Source organism: Salmo salar, chromosome ssa29 (assembly GCF_905237065.1).
Source record: "Salmo salar chromosome ssa29, Ssal_v3.1, whole genome shotgun sequence".
Classification (NCBI taxonomy): Eukaryota; Metazoa; Chordata; class Actinopteri; order Salmoniformes; family Salmonidae; genus Salmo; species Salmo salar.
Genome location: NC_059470.1, coordinates 38,553,773 through 38,575,742, shown reverse-complemented (window position 1 = coordinate 38,575,742; position 21,970 = coordinate 38,553,773). Strand labels below are relative to the sequence as shown.

At 41.9% G+C, this 21,970-nt stretch overlaps 1 protein-coding gene across 2 annotated transcripts in view; it reads left to right on the top strand.

The window, feature by feature from the left end:
* Nucleotides 1-18,339, top strand: part of LOC106590673 (junctophilin-1) — an 84,775-nt gene extending 66,436 nt beyond the window's left edge. For both annotated transcript variants that reach the window (XM_045710786.1, XM_045710787.1), the window contains 3 exons: nucleotides 16,948-17,687; nucleotides 17,801-17,897; nucleotides 18,055-18,339. In XM_045710786.1, coding sequence (XP_045566742.1) covers nucleotides 16,948-17,687; nucleotides 17,801-17,881 — 821 coding nt within the window. In that variant the 3' untranslated portion in view covers nucleotides 17,882-17,897; nucleotides 18,055-18,339. The remainder of the gene's footprint in view (nucleotides 1-16,947; nucleotides 17,688-17,800; nucleotides 17,898-18,054) is intronic.
* The last annotated feature ends 3,631 nt before the right edge of the window (nucleotides 18,340-21,970 follow it).

Genomic DNA, 21,970 nt, shown 5'->3' with positions numbered 1-21,970 from the left:
AATAACAATAATTAATTAATTAATAATAATAATAATAATAATAATAACAATAATTAATAAATAATAATAATAACAATAATTAATTAATTAATAATAATAATAACAATAATTAATTAATTGCACAGGTAGTACAGAGGCTGTTAGAAGGAACGGACCAAAATGCAGCGTCTGTTTCGTTCCACATATTTATTTGATCGTGAAACTAAATGCAAATGACAAAGTCAACTTAATGACAAAACAACAAACCGTGACGCAGGAGGAACAAACACACTCACAAAATATAATCACCCACAAAACACCAGTGACACAAACATCAACTTAAATATGGCCTCCAATTAGAGACAACGACAACCATCTGCCTCTAACTGGAGGTCATGCCAAACAAAACTAATCTAGAAATACAAAAACTAGAAACTAAACATAGAAATACAAAAACAGACAAACACCCCCCGTCACGCCCTGACCTACTCTACCATTGAAAATAACAACTACTATGGTCAGGACGTGACAATGATATGGCCTAATTGTAGAGGTCGGGTATATTATGACTTAAAAGCTGTTTTTTAGTGCGGCCCTTGTTCCCAGATGTGAATCAGGAACAATTATAATTTAGATAAAACATAAACATAAATATGAATTGATCTAATATAGAGCTAAAAGATTATAGAATGAAAAACCTGCCTAGGTTCTCTATTGACATAAGCCTATACCATCCTAAAATAACTGATGTCATTATCCTTTTACATTTAAAAAGTAAATCTCAACGTAAAAAAATGTAAAGCACATACAGTATTATTGTCCCGATACACACCGGTAAATGGACTGGATATTGTCAATAGTGTTTTTGTCTCTATTAGTGTTTAACTGGGGCTGGTTCTAACACTGGGATAAACTGATTAAAAACCAACACAATAACTGGCTTATGGAAGCACTTCTCTAAGAGAGAAGTATATTATATGTTTCTATATAAGCTATTTATGCTACCTTTTTTATATTCTTGATACTGATGATATAGGCCTAGGCGTAAAACAGCCGAGGTGATAGAGCAACGACCCTGGAATAAAAACAAAATGTGTGGAGAGAGATTTGGTTTTACAAGTTTACTCGCTCTGGATTGTCAGTAGTGCATGTATTCTTAGCTGTCGTGCCGTGGCTGTGTCAGAGTCGACTGTAAGTTAAACTTAGGCACCACACTACCCATAAAGGGATACATAAGACTATAACGTTTCAGGCATGACTCAGATGTAGACAGTGTCAAAGTAACAAAAGTGTATTACTAGAACAAGGGGCAGGCAAAACGACAGGTCAAAGGGCAGGCAGAGGTCAATAATCCAGTGTGGTGTGACAAGGTACAGAAATGGCAGGCAGGCTCAGGGTCAGATAAGTCAAAACCTAGAAAACTAGAAAACAGGTAGTAGAAACAGACAGAAGCATGGGGGGAAAACCTCTGGTAGGCTTGACGAACAAAACAAACTTGGCAACAGACAAACAGAGAACACAGGTATAAATACACAGGGGATAATGGGGAAGATGGGCGACACCTGGAAAGGGGGTGGAGACGAGCACAAAGACAGGTGATACAGATCAGGGTGTAACAAAGACACATTTTTACTGCCAGTCATTAGCGGCCATTTAGAATCTTTGTTTGTTTATAGTTCTTCCTTTTTGTCGGAATAAAACATAATAATATATAAAACAGGATATAATGAGGAATAAATCAAATATGTCTTGCATGTAATGGAAATAAAGAACTGGTTCTAAAGGTATTTTTCTCCTCAGACTGGGCAGATTATAGCCTTGCTTTGACTTTATAAATATGAGCATGAATCTATAATATTTTACTGTTTTTTTATTTCTACTAATATGATATACTATTCTTATTGTTTATATCTGACTGTTTTCTGACTGTTTTCCATGTTATTTGGGGTTAGTTCTCTTAATAGATGTACGTTAGATCCACAGGGATTTGAATGTGTGAGTGAAGGGTGGAAATATTGAATTATGTTTTCATGGGACGGCCCGTATTTCCCTCTGGCCTACGCCAATTTGCAGTCAAGGGTTTGCCTTAGGATGCAAAGGTGCGTCATGAGTCAGGCTGATGGTCTGACGGTCTTAGTGACAACAGACCTAGATATGTTGTGAGGTTTTAGTGGGTGGAATATCAGGACAATTGGAGGTTTACACAGTTGCAGCTACGGTATGCTTAACAGTGCAAATTATTATAGTACAGCTATATGGACACTTAATCGTCGTGGTGCTTTTTAATGGTATGTTTATAAACATTGGTTGTGGTAAGTATAATTGAAACTTTGGTATCATTATGGTAAATGGGGAAATAAGTATAGCAAGTTATAATTATAATGGCTCAACAGATCATTAAAAAAAAAGAAGATACATTTTTACCTGGAAAAAAAGAGAAAGAATATAATATCTATTGTTTACAGGAAAATCATTCAACAATTTTAGATGAAGTTGTGTGGAAAAAAAGACTAGGGGGGGCTGGGTTAATAATCAAAAAATAATATTACAAAAATTTAAAAAGGTTATGGTTAAGGTTAGGGGGTCAAGGATAGGGTTTAGAGTAGAGACGTCCCAAGGATCCCGTATAGCACTAACCCATCATGTTTGTTGTAATTCTTTATTAGTATGCGCAAATATATAAATGCCCACCTTATGAACTCACACACACACACACACACACAGTGTGACCCGTGAGTGCCTCCTTTATGATGTTGGTTAATACAGTATGTTCTGACTCCTGTGGCTAACATACACCGGCATGTAAACAAACAAAGACGGACATGAAAGCTTTGCTACTAGGAATCACAGCTAACGTTACTACGTAGAGGACCATCCACTCTCCTCATTTTTCCTTCTGAATGATCAAGGAAGAGTAAAGACTTTTGTGGTATTTACTGGAGTTTTGCCGGGCAAGCCAGAGCCTAGCTCTGGCAACAAAGGAGTGGCTCAAGAAGAAGCACATTAAGGTCCTGGAGTGGCCTAGCCAGTCTCCAGACCTTAATCCCATAGAAAATCTGTGGAGGGAGCTGAAGGTTCAAGTTGCCAAACGTCAGCCTCGAAACCTTAATGACTTGGAGAAGATCAGTGGGACAAAATCCCTCCTGAGATGTGTGCAAACCTGGTGGCCAACTACAAGAAACGTCTGACCTCTGTGATTGCCAAGAAGGGTTTTGCCACCAAGTACTAAGTCATGTTTTGCAGAGGGGTCAAATACTTATTTCCCTCATTAAAATGCAAATCATTTTATAACATTTTTGACATGCGTTTTTCTGGATTTTTTTGTTGTTATTCTGTCTCTCACTGTTCAAATAAACCTACCATTAAAATTATAGACTGATCATTTCTTTGTCAGTGGGCAAACGTACAAAATCAGCAGGGGATCAAATACTTTTTTCCCTCACTGTAACTCAGCTAGCTAACTGGTTCCCGGACCAATGAAGCTAGCTAGGAAACTATCGGTAGCTAACTATTAGCAACCGTGGATAATTGGTTCCTACGTTGTTTTAATCACAAGACTACCTGGAACTATGCTAGCTCCCATTCATCTCTTTTTCATAGGACCTCATATTATCTGAAGTGTGTAAAGGTTAGGTAATAGTTAGCTAGCTAGTTAGCTACTGTACTCAAAATGTAGCTAGATAGTTAGCTAGCTAGGTAGCTACTGTACTCAAAATGTAGCTAGATAGTTAGCTAGCTAGCTAGGTAGCTACTGTACTCAAAATGTAGCTAGATAGTTAGCTAGCTAGGTAGCTACTGTACTCAAAATGTAGCTAGATAGTTAGCTAGCTAGCTAGGTAGCTACTGTACTCAAAATGTAGCTAGATAGTTAGCTAGCTACCTGTCTAGCTAAATAAACAACAGCTTGAAGGCCTAGCTGGGTACTAACTTATATAGATGATCAATATGAAGCTTTTCTTGTAGGGAGCCAAGGAAGCCAACTCTGGCCTGTATCAGTAATGGACACTAGCTAGACCCTGGGTTTATAAGCGAGGATATCGACTCTGCCGCACCAGCATGCTTTTGCGGCACAGTCGATAGCGTGCTGGGGAGTTCGAGACCTGCTCCCTGCTGTTTCATTACAATACTAATAACATTACACCAATACAATAGGTCAACTTCTTTCAAAATGTTGTGATGAGTCGGTGCTCTTGTAATAAGGCTGTCACTTGGTCATAATTCATATTCTGTACCAAATACATTGTCTACCGATAAACCTCATACAATGCATACGTGCCATGTACTTCTAGTACAAACTTAGCTTTGTATTCTCCCCACAACAACACCAGTGTTCCTGTAGCGGAATGGGTAGGTACTAGAATATGGATTAGAGCCAAGAGAGGAGAGAGTGGTGGCTTGTTAGAACACAGACATGGTTCTATTTTCAGTGGTGTTAAAACACAGACATGGTTCTAATTTCAGTGGTTGTTAGAACACAGACATGGTTCTAATTTCAGTGGCTTGTTAGAACACAGACATGGTTCTAATTTCAGTGGCTTGTTAGAACACAGACATGGTTCTATTTTCAGTGGTGTTAGAACACAGACATGGTTCTATTTTCAGTGGTGTTAGAACACAGACATGGTTCTATTTTCAGTGGTGTTAGAACACAGACATGGTTCTATTTTCAGTGGTGTTAGAACACAGACATGGTTCTAATTTCAGTGGTGTTAGAACACAGACATGGTTCTAATTTCAGTGGTGTTAGAACACAGACATGGTTCTATTTTCAGTGGCTTGTTAGAACACAGACATGGTTCTAATTTCAGTGGTGTTAGAACACAGACATGGTTCTAATTTCAGTGGCTTGTTAGAACACAGACATGGTTCTAATTTCAGTGGTGTTATAACACAGACATGGTTCTAATTTCAGTGGTGTTAGAACACAGACATGGTTCTATTTTCAGTGGCTTGTTAGAACACAGACATGGTTCTAATTTCAGTGGCTTGTTAGAACACAGACATGGTTCTAATTTCAGTGGTGTTAGAACACAGACATGGTTCTAATTTCAGTGGCTTGTTAGAACACAGACATGGTTCTATTTTCAGTGGCTTGTTAGAACACAGACATGGTTCTAATTTCAGTGGCTTGTTAGAACACAGACATGGTTCTAATTTCAGTGGCTTGTTAGAACACAGACATGGTTCTATTTTCAGTGGCTTGTTAGAACACAGACATTATTCTAATTTCAGTGGCTTGTTAGAACACAGACATTATTCTAATTTCAGTGGTGTTATAACACAGACATGGTTCTAATTTCAGTGGCTTGTTAGAACACAGACATGGTTCTAATTTCAGTGGCTTGTTAGAACACAGACATGGTTCTATTTTCAGGTGTTCTTATGAGAACCCTCCTAATGTCAAAGGCCCCCCCAACCCCCCACCCCCTCAAAAAGAGTGTAACAATGGGAACTCTCAGTAATCACTGCGTGATAGAACCTTAAGCACTGACTATAATGAACATGTGGGCTTTTAATCGTTTATTTTATATTCCTTTGTTTGCCAGCTTGTAATTGCACATGGTTGTGTAAACATCAGAACAGTCATTGAATGATAAACAGAACAAAACCCGGACCCATTTTTTTTTTTTTTTTAACGATTTAATCCACATCCTCACTTTATGTCAGTATTATACAATTGCTGCTGGCTCAGCCTGTCCACGGTCTGCATCACACACCTCGGGAGTCCTCAGTCCTGTAAGACACCTGAAACACAGAGGTAGGTTTGTGAAATGGTCATGGACATTTTGCTGGTCTGAGTTTAGCCCAGAGATCTGAGGATCTGGCAGGGATTCTCTCTCTCTCTGTATAGAGTCAAGACAGTTCTAACTCTCTCTGTGTACATCAATGAAAGGGGTCAAACCACACGTGATTGTCCAGACTTGTAGTCCAGACATCCTCTACTCTACTTCAGCTAGATGGTGTTGACCTATCATGAATGTACGGAACGGGGGTCGATTTGAGAGAGAGAGACAGAGAGAGACAGAGAGAGACAGAGAGAGACAGAGAGAGACAGAGAGAGACAGAGAGAGAGAGAGAGAGAGAGAGAGAGAGAGAGAGAGAGAGAGAGAGAGAGAGAGAGAGAGAGAGAGAGAGAGAGAGAGAGAGAGAGAGAGAGAGAGAGAGAGAGAGAATCAACTCTTTCTCAGTTTTGTAAGCTTGGGTGAGTTATTATTATTTATTTATTTTATTACACTGGCATATATAGGCCTACCTTTACACTAGGCTACTTCAATTATTGTGTAGGACTACATTGCAATTTTTTTTTTCTGGACAAACCTCCGTGAGGCTGAATTGTTGTGTTTTGACTCGACACACGTTGACACAAGAGGTGAAGTTAGTAAATAGTTAGTGAATAGACACCTTTGTCTGTCTGGCATGGATCTATGTACTGTATAGCATTTTATTACTATTAACTTGACAAAAGACATACATTCAAACTCATTCTCCACGGAGAGGAAGACTATCTATCTGACCACGGTTCCACTTCTGTGGCTAGTCATAGCAGCCGGGTGCTAAGCTGGGTAAGCGAAGGGAAAATGGTATAAATGGGGAACTACAATAGTGCTTCTCACATTTGGTTCCTCTTGGATAGGACACAAAGTTACTCTGCTAAACACAGAAGTTTCAAAAGTGAGGAAGGAATTAATTTCACTAGCTACAGACGTTACACACTGAACTTCCAATCTCTCTACTTTGAAAGCAAGCTAGATAATTAGGAACATATAATAATGTTTAGTCTTTACAACTTTACCTGAACTGTAGTATGTACGTTTTGATGTTACTTTGCAGCATTTTGTATCATATTGTCCAGCAAACACATCAAATAACATTTCAAAGCACATTCCATTTAACTGCTAGGTAAATTTTTTTAATTTAACGTTTATTTAACTATTTATTACTGTATAGACATCTACTGTTTTGGAGACAGCTTCACATTTGGTATTGAAAGGTGGTGCAGTAACGTTAGTACTGGTAAAAAAAATAGTTAATTACTTCACTGTACAGTTATCTAGCTACTGCTACAAGCTAGCTTGCTACAATTGTTTGCTACTGTAGTGCCGCCGTTCAAACCATGTCACCAGAAATGACGAGGTGTGCCAGCTGTGTGGACATTTCACCTATCCACTTCATCCACTTTTGACATTACGGGAGAGTGGGATATGTTGAGCCACCCTTGTTTCTAGAAAACCCCAAATTAATAAAACCCAAAATGTATAATTTGACAAAATATTTAGGAAGAGGTTATCATTTCATGCCGCCTGTAAAGAAAGAAACAACATTTAAAAAGTGGTAAGTAAAGTTAGTTCCCAAAAAAAGATTTTCACCAATTAAAATGAATTTATTGTGTTAGAGGTTTCATGATGCTTGTATCTAAACCAAAGTAGATACTTTAAAATTGTTCTATCCATCAGTTGGGGCCTCTATCATCTTCAATATGAGGTTCTTAAAACCTAGAATGAAAGAACATCCTTCATAGCTGTGTGGGTTAATATAGTCAAAATGTTTTCCTCTTTGGGGTAAGTTGAGCCAATGGTTGAACCAAATGCAAGTTGAGCAAATTCAAGGTGTTTTCTTCCCAGGCATTAACGCTGGGATATGAGGTAAGAAAAGGGCTTATGTTAAAACGTGTTTTTTTTTTTAAAGTACAAAGTGTTTGTTAGGTGTTAAGCCTGTGTTAAAATATGCTTCAAATGATTAAAAGACAGAAAGCGATTGTGATTGTATTGAATTGTGTTTGGGATATAAAGATAGAGGTGGTTCAATGTAATGTACATAAACTCACTTTAATAATATTTATAATACAGTTTTACCCACTTCATATGGCTCATCCTACACAACTGCTATACACATATTTTCTATTCACATACCGTCTATACACACACCATTCACCGTTTTATATAGAGTCATAGCCGTAGCTGAATGGAACTCTTTACCAATCCATATTTCTCAGGCAAAAACTAAATCCACTTTCAAGAAAAAAATTCAAAGAGCATCTAATGTGATAGACCATATGACTGGACAGGAAATAGAAAGAACATCTAATGTGATAGACCATGTGACTGGACAGGAAATAGAAAGAACATCTAATGTGATAGACCATACGACTGGACAGGAAATAGAAAGAACATCTAATGTGATAGACCATACGACTGGACAGGAAATAGAAAGAACATCTAATGTGATAGACCATACGACTGGACAGGAAATAGAAAGAACATCTAATGTGATAGACCATATGACTGGACAGGAAATAGAAAGAACATCTAATGTGATAGACCATATGACTGGACAGGAAATAGAAAGAACATCTAATGTGATAGACCATATAACTGGACAGGAAATAGAAAGAACATCTAATGTGATAGACCATATGACTGGACAGGAAATAGAAAGAACATCTAATGTGATAGACCATATGACTGGACAGGAAATAGAAAGAACATCTAATGTGATAGACCATATGACTGGACAGGAAATAGAAAGAACATCTAATGCGATAGACCATATGACTGGACAGGAAATAGAAAGAACATCTAATGCGATAGACCATATGACTGGACAGGAAATAGAAAGAACATCTAATGTGATAGACCATATGGCTGGACAGGAAATAGAAAGAACATCTAATGTGATAGACCATATGACTGGACAGGAAATAGAAAGAACATCTAATGTGATAGACCATATAACTGGACAGGAAATAGAAAGAACATCTAATGTGATAGACCATGTGACTGGACAGGAAATAGAAAGAACATCTAATGTGATAGACCATATGACTGGACAGGAAATAGAAAGAACATCTAATGTGATAGACCATATGACTGGACAGGAAATAGAAAGAACATCTAATGTGATAGACCATATGACTGGACAGGAAATAGAAAGAACATCTAATGTGATAGACCATATGACTGGACAGGAAATAGAAAGAACATCTAATGTTATACACCATATGATTGGACAGGAAATAGAAAGCAACAGCTTAATGTTAAATGTGTTTCCTATCAGGTATTTTAATTATCTTGATTTGTAATTGTTTGTAATGTCTTGTTAATTGGTGGTGGACTTCAGGAAGATTAGCAAGTGTTACGGAGTTAGCTAATGGGGATCCTAATAAAAAATTACAAATGACATACATACATACATATATATTTATTTAGCTAATTTCCTGCAATTCTGTACATTTTGCTGTGGGGTTTATACTGTGTATTTGTATACTGGATTCTCCACATAGCTCATTCTACTGTTGTACATTACATTTTAATTACACTGTTTATACACACCACATAGGTATTATATACTGGATTCTTAACTCACTCTAGTACATCTACTGCTGTACATATCACTCATAATATATCTTGCGTAGGGCAAAAAAACAAAATGTGCACCCCTTGGGATCCTTAGGACCGAGTTTGGGAAAGCCCCTGACAAGTAAGCTAAGAAATAAAATAGAAAATTGTCACATGTGCCAAATACAACAGGTGTAGTAGACTTTACCGTAAAAAGCTTAAGAGCCCCTTACCCAACAATGCAGAGTTAAAAAGTAAGACAACTAACAAATTGAAAATGAAAATATTAACACAACAGATAACAATAACGAGGCTATAAGGAGTAGCGGTACTGGAGTCTATGTGCAGGAGTGTTTGAAGTACTACAGATGTAGGATCTTAATTTGAGCCACTTTGCTACAGCAACAGGAAATGTGAATTATTATATGGATTATAATTTATGGAAATGTTTTGTAGGGTTTGATACTTTTTTTTACAAATTGGAGTGGGGTCCAGGGTGTCTGGGATGATGGTGTTGATGTGAGGCCATGACCGGCCCTTTCAAAGCATTTCATGGCTACAGTCGTGAGTGTTTATTTAGACAGGTTACCTTGGCGACACAGGGACTCTGGTGGTCTGAATGAAACATGTAGATATTATAGAGTTTTTTTAGGGAGAGGTTGAAAATGTCAGTGAAGACATTTTCCGGCTGGTTAACGCATGCGCTGAGTACGGTGCCTGATGTGGTAAACTCTTCCATGTTAACATGTTCCATTCTGCTCTAGCGAAACAGTCCTGTAGCTTAGCATCTGCTTCATTGGACCACTTCTGTATTGAGCGCTGGTACTTCCTGTTTGAGTTTTTTAATTTTTTATTTGTTAGCAGGAATCAGAAGGATAGCGTTATGGTCAGATTTGCCAAAGGGAGGGTGGGGTAAAGCTTTGTATGAATTTCTATGTGTGGAGTAAAGGTGATTGAACAGGTGACATGCTGGTAAAATAAAACGGATGTCAATTTCCCTGCATTAAAATCACCAACCACTAGGGGTTCTGCCTCTGGATGTGCATGTTCCTGTTTGCTTACGGCCTTATACGGCTCGTTGAGTGAGGTCTTAGTGCCAGCGTCGGTTTGTGGTGGTAAATAGACAGCTATGAAATACAGTATATAGATGAAAACTCTCTTGTTAAATTGTGTAGTCTGTAGCTTATCATTAGGTATTTTACCTCAGGTTGAGGAAAACCCAAGAGACTTCCGTAACATTAGAGATTGCGCGCCAGCTGTTGTCAACAAATATACACCCCTCCCCCCCCCTTACCCAAAGAGACACCCCTCTCTCCCCCCTACCCAAAGAGACACCCCTCTCCCCCCCTACCCAAAGAGACACCCCTCTCCTCCCCCCTTACCCAAAGAGACACCCCTCTCCCCCCTTACCCAAAGAGACACCCCTCTCCCCCCTACCCAAAGAGACACCCCTCTCCCCCCCTACCCAAAGAGACACCCCTCTCCCCCCCCTACCCAAAGAGACACCCCTCTCCCCCCCTACCCAAAGAGACACCCCTCTCCCCCCCCTACCCAAAGAGACACCCCTTTCCTCCCCCCTTACCCAAAGAGACACCCCTCTCCTCCCCCTTACCCAAAGAGACACCCCTCTCCTCCCCCTTACCCAAAGAGACGCCCCTCTCCCCCCTTACCCAAAGAGACACCCCTCTCCCCCCTACCCAAAGAGACGCCCCTCTCCCCCCTACCCAAAGAGACACCCCTCTCCCCCCCTACCCAAAGAGACACCCCTCTCTCCCCCTACCCAAAGAGACACCCCTCTCCCCCCCTACCCAAAGAGACACCCTCTCTCCCCCCCTACCCAAAGAGACACCCCTCTCTCCCCCCTACCCAAAGAGACACCCCTCTCTCCCCCCTACCCAAAGAGACACCCCTCTCTCCCCCCCTACCCAAAGAGACACCCCTCTCTCCCCCCTACCCAAAGAGACACCCCTCTCTCCCCCCCTACCCAAAGAGACACCCCTCTCTCCCCCCCTACCCAAAGAGACACCCCTCTCTCCCCCCTACCCAAAGAGACACCCCTCTCTCCCCCCCTACCCAAAGAGACACCCCTCTCTCCCCCCTACCCAAAGAGACACCCCTCTCTCCCCCCTACCCAAAGAGACACCCCTCTCTCCCCCCTACCCAAAGAGACACCCCTCTCTCCCCCCCTACCCAAAGAGACACCCCTCTCTCCCCCCTACCCAAAGAGACACCCCTCTCTCCCCCCCTACCCAAAGAGACACCCCTCTCTCCCCCCCTACCCAAAGAGACACCCCTCTCTCCCCCCCTACCCAAAGAGACACCCCTCTCTCCCCCTACCCAAAGAGACACCCCTCTCTCCCCTACCCAAAGAGACACCCCTCTCCCCCCTACCCAAAGAGACACCCCTCTCCCCCCTACCCAAAGAGACACCCCCCTCTCCCCCTACCCAAAGAGACACCCCTCTCCCCCTACCCAAAGAGACACCCCTCTCTCCCCCCTACCCAAAGAGACACTCCTCTCTCCCCCCTACCCAAAGAGACACCCCTCTCCCCCCCTACCCAAAGAGACACCCCTCTCTCCCCCTACCCAAAGAGACACCCCTCTCCCCCCTACCCAAAGAGACACCCCTCTCCCCCTACCCAAAGAGACACCCCTCTCCCCCCTACCCAAAGAGACACCCCTCTCTCCCCCTACCCAAAGAGACACCCCTCTCTCCCCCCTACCCAAAGAGACACCCCTCTCTCCCCCTACCCAAAGAGACACCCCTCTCCCCCCTACCCAAAGATACACCCCTCTCTCCCCCCTACCCAAAGAGACACCCCTCTCTCCCCCTACCCAAAGATACACCCCCCTCTCCCCCCTACCCAAAGATACACCCCCCTCTCCCCCCTACCCAAAGAGACACCCCTCTCTCCCCCCCTACCCAAAGAGACACCCCTCCCCCCCTACCCAGAGAGACACCCCTCCCCCCTACCCAGAGACACCCCTCTCCCCCTACCCAGAGACACCCCTCTCTCCCCCCTACCCAAAGCTATATAGAAAATAGTGCTAGATGGTATCCATGCTCATGTTCAGCCACAACTCTGAGAAACATTGGATATTCTCTAATGGAGTTCGTCCAGTTTGTTCTCCAGTGACCGTACGTTCACGAAAAAGAACAGAGTGTAAGGGCAGTTTATTTGCACGCCAACATAGTTTCATCAGTATGCCCGCCCGTCTGCCCCTTTTTGCGAACATTGCTTCCTTTTCCGAGGCCCCCGAGGATTAGGGCTTTTGTCCGGAGTAAGCAGAACATCTACAGCAGCTGACTTGTTGAAGTAGAAGTTTTCATCCAAATCGAGGTTAGTGATCGGAGTTCTGATTTACAGAAGCTGTTTTAGGTCATAGGAAAAGGATGGCGGAGACATTATGTACAACAACAAAAAAGTAAGATCCATTTTTTTTTTAAAGTAGAAGAATTGGTCGGGAGCCCGTAAAACGGGCGCTATCCACCGCCTGCGCCATCTTAATCACGTAACTAGCGTCACTAGCTAATCTAATCTAGTAATCTAGTAATAGTAATCTAGCTAGCTAGCTAGCTAGCTAGCTGTGTTAGCCTTGTCAGGATGCTAACACATATTAGCTACCATGGCTACTTGGCTAAGTGAACGCTCAATTTATAGCGAGAAGAGATAGCAAATTACTGTAGCTAGCTAGCTCTTTACTCACCGTTTCACCAAAGATGGTTTAGAAACTCTGTGGGTTCACCGTCAGCCCATCCAACAAAGCTCCTGGTTGTGGTGTACTGCAGACAGCAGGAAGTCAGTAGCAACAAGTACTAAACAGGAAGTAAGCATCCCACTTGTAAGCTAGGTGGTTCCAAAATGAACTAAAACCAGCCCTAGTTAGACACATAGTTGTTATAACTTTGCAAGTCAGTTTACTGGGAGTGACACAGCATTGACACGGATTTACACAAGTTTCCCACTTCAGATTCCCCACTTCAAGTCCAAATATATCATACTTTTAAAAAAATGAGTCATTGAGTTAAATCGTTGTGCAACATCATGGGTAAGCTCTGGCCATCGTCTTTCAGCTCAAAACAGTGGATTTCCGCTCTTGTGGGTTTTTAACTCATCTGACCTTCTATCTCTCTCGCTCGCTCTCTCTCTCTCTCTCTCTCTCTCTCGCGCTCTCACGCTCGCTCTCACGCTCGCTCTCCCTCTCTCTCAATCTCTCTCTCGCGCTCTCACGCTCGCTCTCTCTCTCTCTCTTTCTCTCGCGATCTCGCTCTCACGCTCGCTCTCTCTTTCTCGCTCTCGCGCTCTCTCTCTCTCGCTCTCTCGTGTCACTGCATGTGAGAGACGCCCTCCCTCCCTCATTCAGAACAAAAGAAGAGAAAGACATTGTCTAAACAAATGTTATTGGTCGGATCCATCTGCAAATGAAGCGCGGCACTTTGTGGGGTTTATCTGTGTGCTTCCTGCTAATGTGTGTGTGTGTGAGAGACAGAGAGGAAGAGGCGAACCTTACGCTACTTTGGTGAATTTGCGAGGCATGCAAAACAAGACATTGGAGATACAGATTAGCAAGATATTCTTTCAGCCTGACCCCTCCTCTCACCCCCCCCGTTGGCTCGCCTGCTCTTGCTCTTCACCAGAGGTCTGTATATAATGGAGAGATGCTCATGTCTGCAACCCTAACAGTGGGAGTCGTGGTCCCAAAGGCGGGAAGCCAGGCGACAAGCTTAAGTCCAAAATAACCCCATAGAAACCCATTGGGCTTTTTTGGACAGATTTTACAGAGAGTGTTTTGCCTCTTTTTCTCTGTCTTCGCTAATGATGCGAGTGTGTGTTCAGTCTTCGGCCTGTTGTGTTTAGAGTATCCTAGCCTTTTCAGTGATGATAGGCCCTGCTGCTTTACTGAAGTTGCGAGACATTGCAAGCCAAGACATTTTTAGATAGAGCTTTTGATTGTCAATAGATAAGTTTAGTGCACAGCTCTGGCTCTGTTTGCCAGCTCTGGCTCTGTTTGCCTGGTGCACAGCTCTGGTACTGTGCTCCTCCCCTCTCGCTCCGTCCCTCACTAGCTCGCTATGAAAGATGCAAGTGTTTGTGTTCTCGGATGTATGTCAACTAATCAGTCTACTCCATTCCAAAAAAATACAGAATCTTAGGAGTCGATTCCTAGTGGAATCGAATCTTGACACTCAGAAATGGGAGTCGATACCGGGAGTCGATGTGCTATGAGTCGATTCCTAGTGGAATCGAATCTTGACACTCAGAAATGGGAGTCGATACCGGGAGTCGATGTGCTATGAGTCGATTCCGAATCTTGACACTCAGAAATGGGAGTCTATACCCGGAGTCGATGTGCTATGAGTTGATTCCTAGTGGAATCGAATCTTGACAATCAGAAATGGGAGTCGATAACGGGAGTCGATGTGCTAGGAAACGAGGAATCAATTATTTTGGAGTCGACTCTTCACCACTGCGCCATCGTCGTTAACTTTGAGGTAGAGTAATGGTAGTACAGGTGCGATGCCAAACCATCTGAAAGGGATGCACCATGAGGACCAAACCCTTGCTGGCAGCAGTGCAGCTGCATTGTGAATTCAAAACATTACTTATCGTTTTAACAGAAAACCAAATAAAAATGTATATTTGTCACATCCGTACTTACGACCAGGACCCATAGGGCTCAGGGCCCGTACCCCCATACGTCTTAGAGTATGAGTGCTGATCTAGCATCAGTATTGACTTTCTATATCATAATGAATAAGACTTTAAGGACAGATCCTAGGTTACCTAATGGTTAAGTGCATTGGGCCAGTAACCAGAAGATTACTGGTTCAAATCCCTGAGCTGACAAGGTGAAGAAAAACAATCTGGTATTCTACCCTTGAGCAAGTCAGTTAACCCTGAACAGTGAGTTCTTCCCTGGGTGTGGATGTTGAGTAAGGCTCTTGGATTCAGAGGGTTAAATGCAGAAGCCAAATTTCAACTGAAATGCGTTCAGTTGTACAGCTGACTAGGTATCCCCTTCCTGAATACTTTTTCTTTATTTAACTAGGTAAGTCAATTAAGAACAAATTCTTATTTACAGTGATGGCCTACCACAGACGACGCTGGGCCAATTGTGCGCCCCACTATGGGACTCCCAATCACAACCAGATGTGATGCAGCCTGGATTTAAACCAGAGACTGTAGTGACACCTCTTGTACTGAGATGCAGTGCCTTAGACCGCTGCGCCACTCGGGAGCCCGAGGTTAAGATCAACGGCATCATGAACTTGAACCCAGTAAAGGTGCTGAAGTGGCTCTTCCAGCAAGACAATAACCCCAAGCAAACATAAAAATATTTTTTTAATTTAAAAATGTAAATAAATATATATATAAATGAATATAATAAAATAAATACTTTTTTTTATAATAATGAAGAAGAAGAGAAAAAAAATAATATATATATATATATAAATAAAATAAATATATATTTTGCAATGGTCTTCTCAGTCTCCGGATTTGAACCCGATTGAAAACCTGTGGTTTTGAATTGAAGAGGGCAGTCCATAAGGTCAGGTGAAGGATATCAAAGATCGGGAAAGATTCTGTATGGAGGAATGGTCTCAGATCCCTCCCAATGTGTTCTCCAATCTCAGACATTTTTTAAGAGAAAGGCTCAGTGCAGTTATTCTCACAAGGTGAGGTATTAAAAGGTATTGAAAACAGAGGTATAATTTGAACTTGTATTATTATAAAATAATATAATTTCCCCAAAAATTATATTTGCTTTTTTTTATTTTATATTCTTTTTTGGCTCACTGTTATCAAAGGTGCCAATAAATTTCGACCTGACTGTATCTATCTACAGCATTAAAGTTACAGCATATCCGTACATGTAGTCTTTGTTGGGTTGGGTCTGCTGCTGTAAATGTATGCCATGCCTCTGACATCTAGACAGGAGCAGTGGATAGCAGATAGATGTACTCTGTTCTGTTCTATTCTCCTACTCTGGGTTATAGACAGGAGCAGTGGATAGCAGATAGATGTACTCTGTTCTGTTCTATTCTCCTACTCTGGGTTATAGACAGGAGCAGTGGATAGCAGATAGATGTACTCTGTTCTGTTCTATTCTCCTACTCTGGGTTATAGACAGGAGCAGTGGATCGCAGATAGATGTACTCTGTTCTGTTCTATTCTCCTACTCTGGGTTATAGACAGGAGCAGTGGATAGCAGATAGATGTACTCTGTTCTGTTCTATTCTCCTAATCTGTGATCTAGACAGGAGCAGTGGATAACAGATAGCTGTGCTCTGTTCTGTTCTCCCAATCTGGGTCACAGATCACATGACCTGGCACTCTGGGATAGATTTATAATCTCTCATGTCATCGTTGGCCGGTAGAGAGCTTCTCTTTAATGGGATATTTGTGTATGGGGGAAGGGTGTGTGTGTGTGTGTGTGTGTGTGTGTGTGTTTTTTCTTCTCACTATCATACACAGATTATTGGCTAATGTGTGCAGCCACCCTAAAATAGAGCATTCATTTTGTACATGTACTGTGCACATGTTGATTACATATTACATGGGACATTATACACGTAAGAGTGTGTTAATTGCATAAACATGAGCTGTGTCTCTGTCTGTCTCCCCTATAGGTCCTGACTATATCAAGCAGGCGTTCATGGATCCAATGGAGATCCCCAAGGATCCTCCTGAAGAGAAGGAGAAGGACAGACCTGCCAGCCCTGCCAAGACCCCTGGGCCCACCCCTCCCCCGTCGCCCCACAGCAAGAAGAGACAGCACAGCAACAGCGTCTCCACCTCCTCCTCCTCCCGCAAGACCAGCAAAGACGAATCATCACACAGTCGCAAGGTCAGCAAAGAGGAGAAGCCAGTCCGTAAGAGCAGCAAGGAAGAGCGGTCGAGCAGGAAGTTGAGTAAAGAAGAGAGGGTGTCCATCGCTGCCGAGCCACCCACATCAGCTGCTCCCTCTTCCCATGTAATACACCAGGAGGATTCAGCCAAATCCCCCAAGGCCCCAGAGACCGGCCCCACCAACGTACCACCTCCCCAGGCTGCCGCTCCTCAGACGGTAGTGGGTCCTGGTAATGGAATGGGTCAGCTCCACTCCCAGTATCATAGCTACTACGTCAAAGCCCCCTCCAGGGGACCATTGCCCCCGGAACCAGAGCCTGAGGAGGACGAGGAGCCCAGTCAATTGACCCTGGCACGGATGGCCCCGCCACCCCCTAAGTCGTTCCGGAATTTCACCCTCAAGCCGACGCCCACAGGTGAACCGTGCAAACTCAGGAAGCAGGATTCGCTGAAACCAAAGAGCCTGGCAGAGACCAAGAGGGCCAGTATGGAGATGGCCGACGGGCACGGCGAAGAGAATGTAAGTAAGAGCGCTGATTTTAGGATCAGTTTTACCTTTTAATTCACAATGAGTAACACTACTTGGACACTGCGAGGACCTTGATACTAACTCTGCTTGGTGTTGCCTTGCAGGCTCCTAACTCTATCCTGGTTGCTATGGTGATGCTGTTGAATATCGGCCTGGCCATCATATTCGTCCACTTCCTGACATGATGGTCCTGTGTTTCAGGTAACCTCTTCTTACAAATAAAAAACAGCCACAACAACACCACGTTTGTTATTTTCCTAAAGAGCAGACCTGATGTTGACCTCCTGTGTGTTATTTTATCCAATCGGTTCATAACTAATCAATTAAATCCCACCTGAACTGTGTTTGACCCCCTCAGTGATGCCGTGGCAACTGGTACAGTTGCGTCTCCAGCCTTTAAAAAAATCAAAATGGTGTCAGTCAGACTCGGAAGCGGCCACAGGAGCATGGAAATCAGCTTTGTGACACAGGAGAGAACCATGAGAGGCAGGAGAGAAGGACCCGCAGGCTGTCCTGGGCCGTCCACAGACCTGCCTGATCATAATACTCTCCTCTGGGTTCTGTTAAAGGACAAAATGATATGTCTGAAGGAGATAGGAAAAAACAATACACACACACACACACACACACACACACACACACACACACACACACACACACACACAGGAAAATATGAAGTAATTGAAGTGCACGTCTGCTGACCCAAGCAGTGAGCTCTCTGCTCGTGCAAGGCATCTCCTTCTGTTAAAATCAAATCAAAATGTTATTGGTCACATACACATATTAGCAGATGTTATTGCTGGTGTAGTGAAGTGCTTGTCCTGTCCTTCTGTCCTGTCCTGGCAGGAACACAGAGGGACTGACTGATTGACTAACTTTAACTGGGCCAATGTGGAGATGCACTTATAGATGACAGGAGCTAACAGCTGCCTTACTATTTTACCCTCTGACGTCTTCATGGGGAGATGTAAGCACGGCAAGGCCAGAGGACTGAGAGAGGTGCGCGTTCCAACGTTCCCACATTCTGAGTTCTGAGGTCCCAGTGTTCTGAGGTCCCAGTGTTCTGAGGTTCCAGTGTTCTGAGGTTCCAGTGTTCTGAGGTTCCAGTGTTCTAAGGTTCCAGTGTTCTAAGGTTCCAGTGTTCTAAGGTCCCAGTGTTCTAAGGTCCCAGTGTTCTAGGTCCCAGTGTTCTAGGTCCAGTGTTCTAAGGTTCCAGTGTTCTAAGGTTCCAGTGTTCTAAGGTTCCAGTGTTCTGAGGATCCAGTGTTCTGAGTATCCAGTTCATGTTCTAACCACCCCTTGCTGCAGGAAAGCGGATGCACCGAACGTTAGCTGTCAGTGCTAGCGCGGTCACACGCCAGTCTTACTCTGTTAACCAATAACCATTCATCACAGCTTCCTTTAGCTCCTTTACCCAGGAGACCCTTGTTGACTCTCCCTTTGTATTTTTGTTGTTGTAGCGTTAGCTTTTTGTTTCTCTACGTTGTTTACCTGCAGTTAGAGACTTGTAGTTAAAAGGAAGGAAAATTAATACGGACAGCCCTTTTTATTTTGGACTAATCATAATGATTTTATTTCATCATAATGAGAGAATTCTGTCCAAATTTTATTAAATGTGCAATATGATTTATTTTTTTAAAGAAAGAATATATATTTTGCCAACAAAGGGTCTAGTCTATTGAGCATTTTAACTGTTTTAAAATCTGTTTATTTTATTGTATCATACAGCAGGAAAGACAAGATTCATTTGACTAGATGGGGGCAAGGCAGATTGACAGTAGGATTTGAGGAACGAAGCCACACTGTGTAGCAAGCCTAAGCTAGCTCTGTGTGACTGAAAGATGAAAAGTCTTATAAATTATGTCATTTATTGAATCAAAGGATTAAATTATTATTATTATTACTATTATTATTATTATTATTATTATTATTACACAATTGTGCATGGGATTTCGTTGACAAGTTACTTTAATTATCTTCATTGCTTCCGATGTTAAAACCACTAAGCTGTGAAGAGGAGGAAAATCAGTTGGTTTAGTCAAATTAAAAAAACACCTATTGTTATTGTGAGGGCCTGATCTCTGCTTGCATGTCAGTGAGACTGGAAAGTAAGCATCCTTGAATTGATTCTCAAAAACAAGAATTGATTCTAGAATTGATTGTATTGATTCTCAAGAACAAGAATTGATTCTAGAATTGATTGTATTGATTCTCAAGAACAAGAATTGATTCTAGAATTGATTGTATTGATTCTCAAGAACAAGAATTGATTCTAGAATTGATTGTATTGATTCTCAGAAGAAACTTGGTATTGAATGTATTCAGGTTGAATCCAGGGGGGAATAATAGTGGTACCTGTAGTTATGTGGTTTAGGAGTGATGCCTTTAAAAAATCTTGAACACTTCGACCTTTGTCTTTACCTCAGAAGAAGAAGATAAGGAGAGGGGGGGGGATAGACGGTCGTTAAGAGATGAAGTCTGTGTCTTAATTGTTTTGTGTAGGAAGTGACCGGACTGTTGCAATCAAAGGGAGGTGAGTTATAAATGTGCTACTACATTTTAACCAGTAGTAGTCTTTGTTGCAGGTAAAGCATGATTTAGTTTTTATTAAAAAAATATATAAACAAATGAAGTACGTATATATTTAACAGTTTCTGTTATCCACTTCAAATAATTGTTATTTATGTGTTCATCATATGATTGATAAATATACTGAGTGCACAAAACATTAGGAACACCTTCCTAATATTGAGTTGCACCCCCTTTTGCACTCAGAACAGCCTCAATTCGCCGGGGCATGGACTCTACAAGGTGTTGAAAGCGTTCCACAGGGATGCTGGGCCATGTTGACTCCAATGCTTCCCACAGTTGTGTCAACTTGGCTGGATGTCCTTTGGGTGGTGGACCATTCTTGATAGACACAGAAAACTGTTGAGCTTGAAAAACCCAGCAGCGTTGCAGTTCTTGACACAAACCAGTGCACCGGGCATCTACTACCATACCTCCATTCAAAGGCACTTAAATATTTTGTATTGCCCATTCACCCTCTGAATGGCACACATACACAATCCATGTCTCAATTGTCTCAATTCTTAAAAGTCCTTCTTTAACCTGTCTCCTCCCCTTCATCTACACCGATTGAAGTGGATTTAACAAGTGACATCAATAAGGGATCATAGCTTTCACCTAAATTCACCTGGTCTGTCTATGTCATGGAAAGAACAGGTGTTCATAATGTTTTGTACACTCAGTGTAGATATGTATTTGTCTAAAGTTTTTTGGTCCTTGTGAAAAAGGGCAAGATTGTGTTTATTTTGCATTTAGTTTTTAGGATACTACTAGTTTGCATGGTCTGTTGAAGAAACACAGTATAAAGCTCTGTACTTTGGGAGACTGCAAGCTTCCTCAGACATTGACTGATCTGTAGATTCTGATTGGTCCTACGGTGTTCATTCTGATTGGTCCTACGGTGTTCATTCTGATTGGTCCTACGGTGTTCATTCTGATTGGTCCTACGGTGTTCATTCTGATTGGTCCTACGGTGTTCATGTGCAGTCCGCCAAAATAAAAATCACATTTAAGGGCAAAGAAAAGAATGAAACATTTCTAACCATTAAAAACAAATACAAGAAATCTCAAGACAACTTTACAATTGTGTTGAATCTGTCTCGTTCTCAGAACTGTAGTAACCATGTCAATGTCCTGAAGTTTGCTACACCTACCTGATAACATAACGACCCTTCTCATTGGAGATGGCCTCTCTCTTTGTTTTTGTCCTCTGTTTTCACAGAGCAGGGTGAGAGCTGTAAATCTACGAGGGATTTTAAAACAGGCAGAACATGGGATGTTTAAAATATATATATAAAAAAAAATACAAAAAAAAAAAACATTGCATGTTGGAAACCTTTATATATATATAGATAAGATATAGTATTTGTAAGGATTTTTACAGAGCATAATCCAGAAACTGGTATGAGTTGGTATTTTTCTAACGATTTGCACACCTGTATTTTGACAACGGCTATAACATGTTTGTAACGGGTATTGTAATGCACATACAGTAACATTTGACAGTACTAAAATCTTTATCTGTAATTGGCTGTAATTTATGTATCATTTCAACCTGGACTCAGGGGGTAGACGTAACACAGTAAACGAAAATCCGGGACGTTCCATTTAGTATGATATATCACGTTTGGTATGGTATGTATTCATTTGTGAATGTCCATCATCCGTTTCATACGATATGTTACGAACTCCAATTCTTATGATGT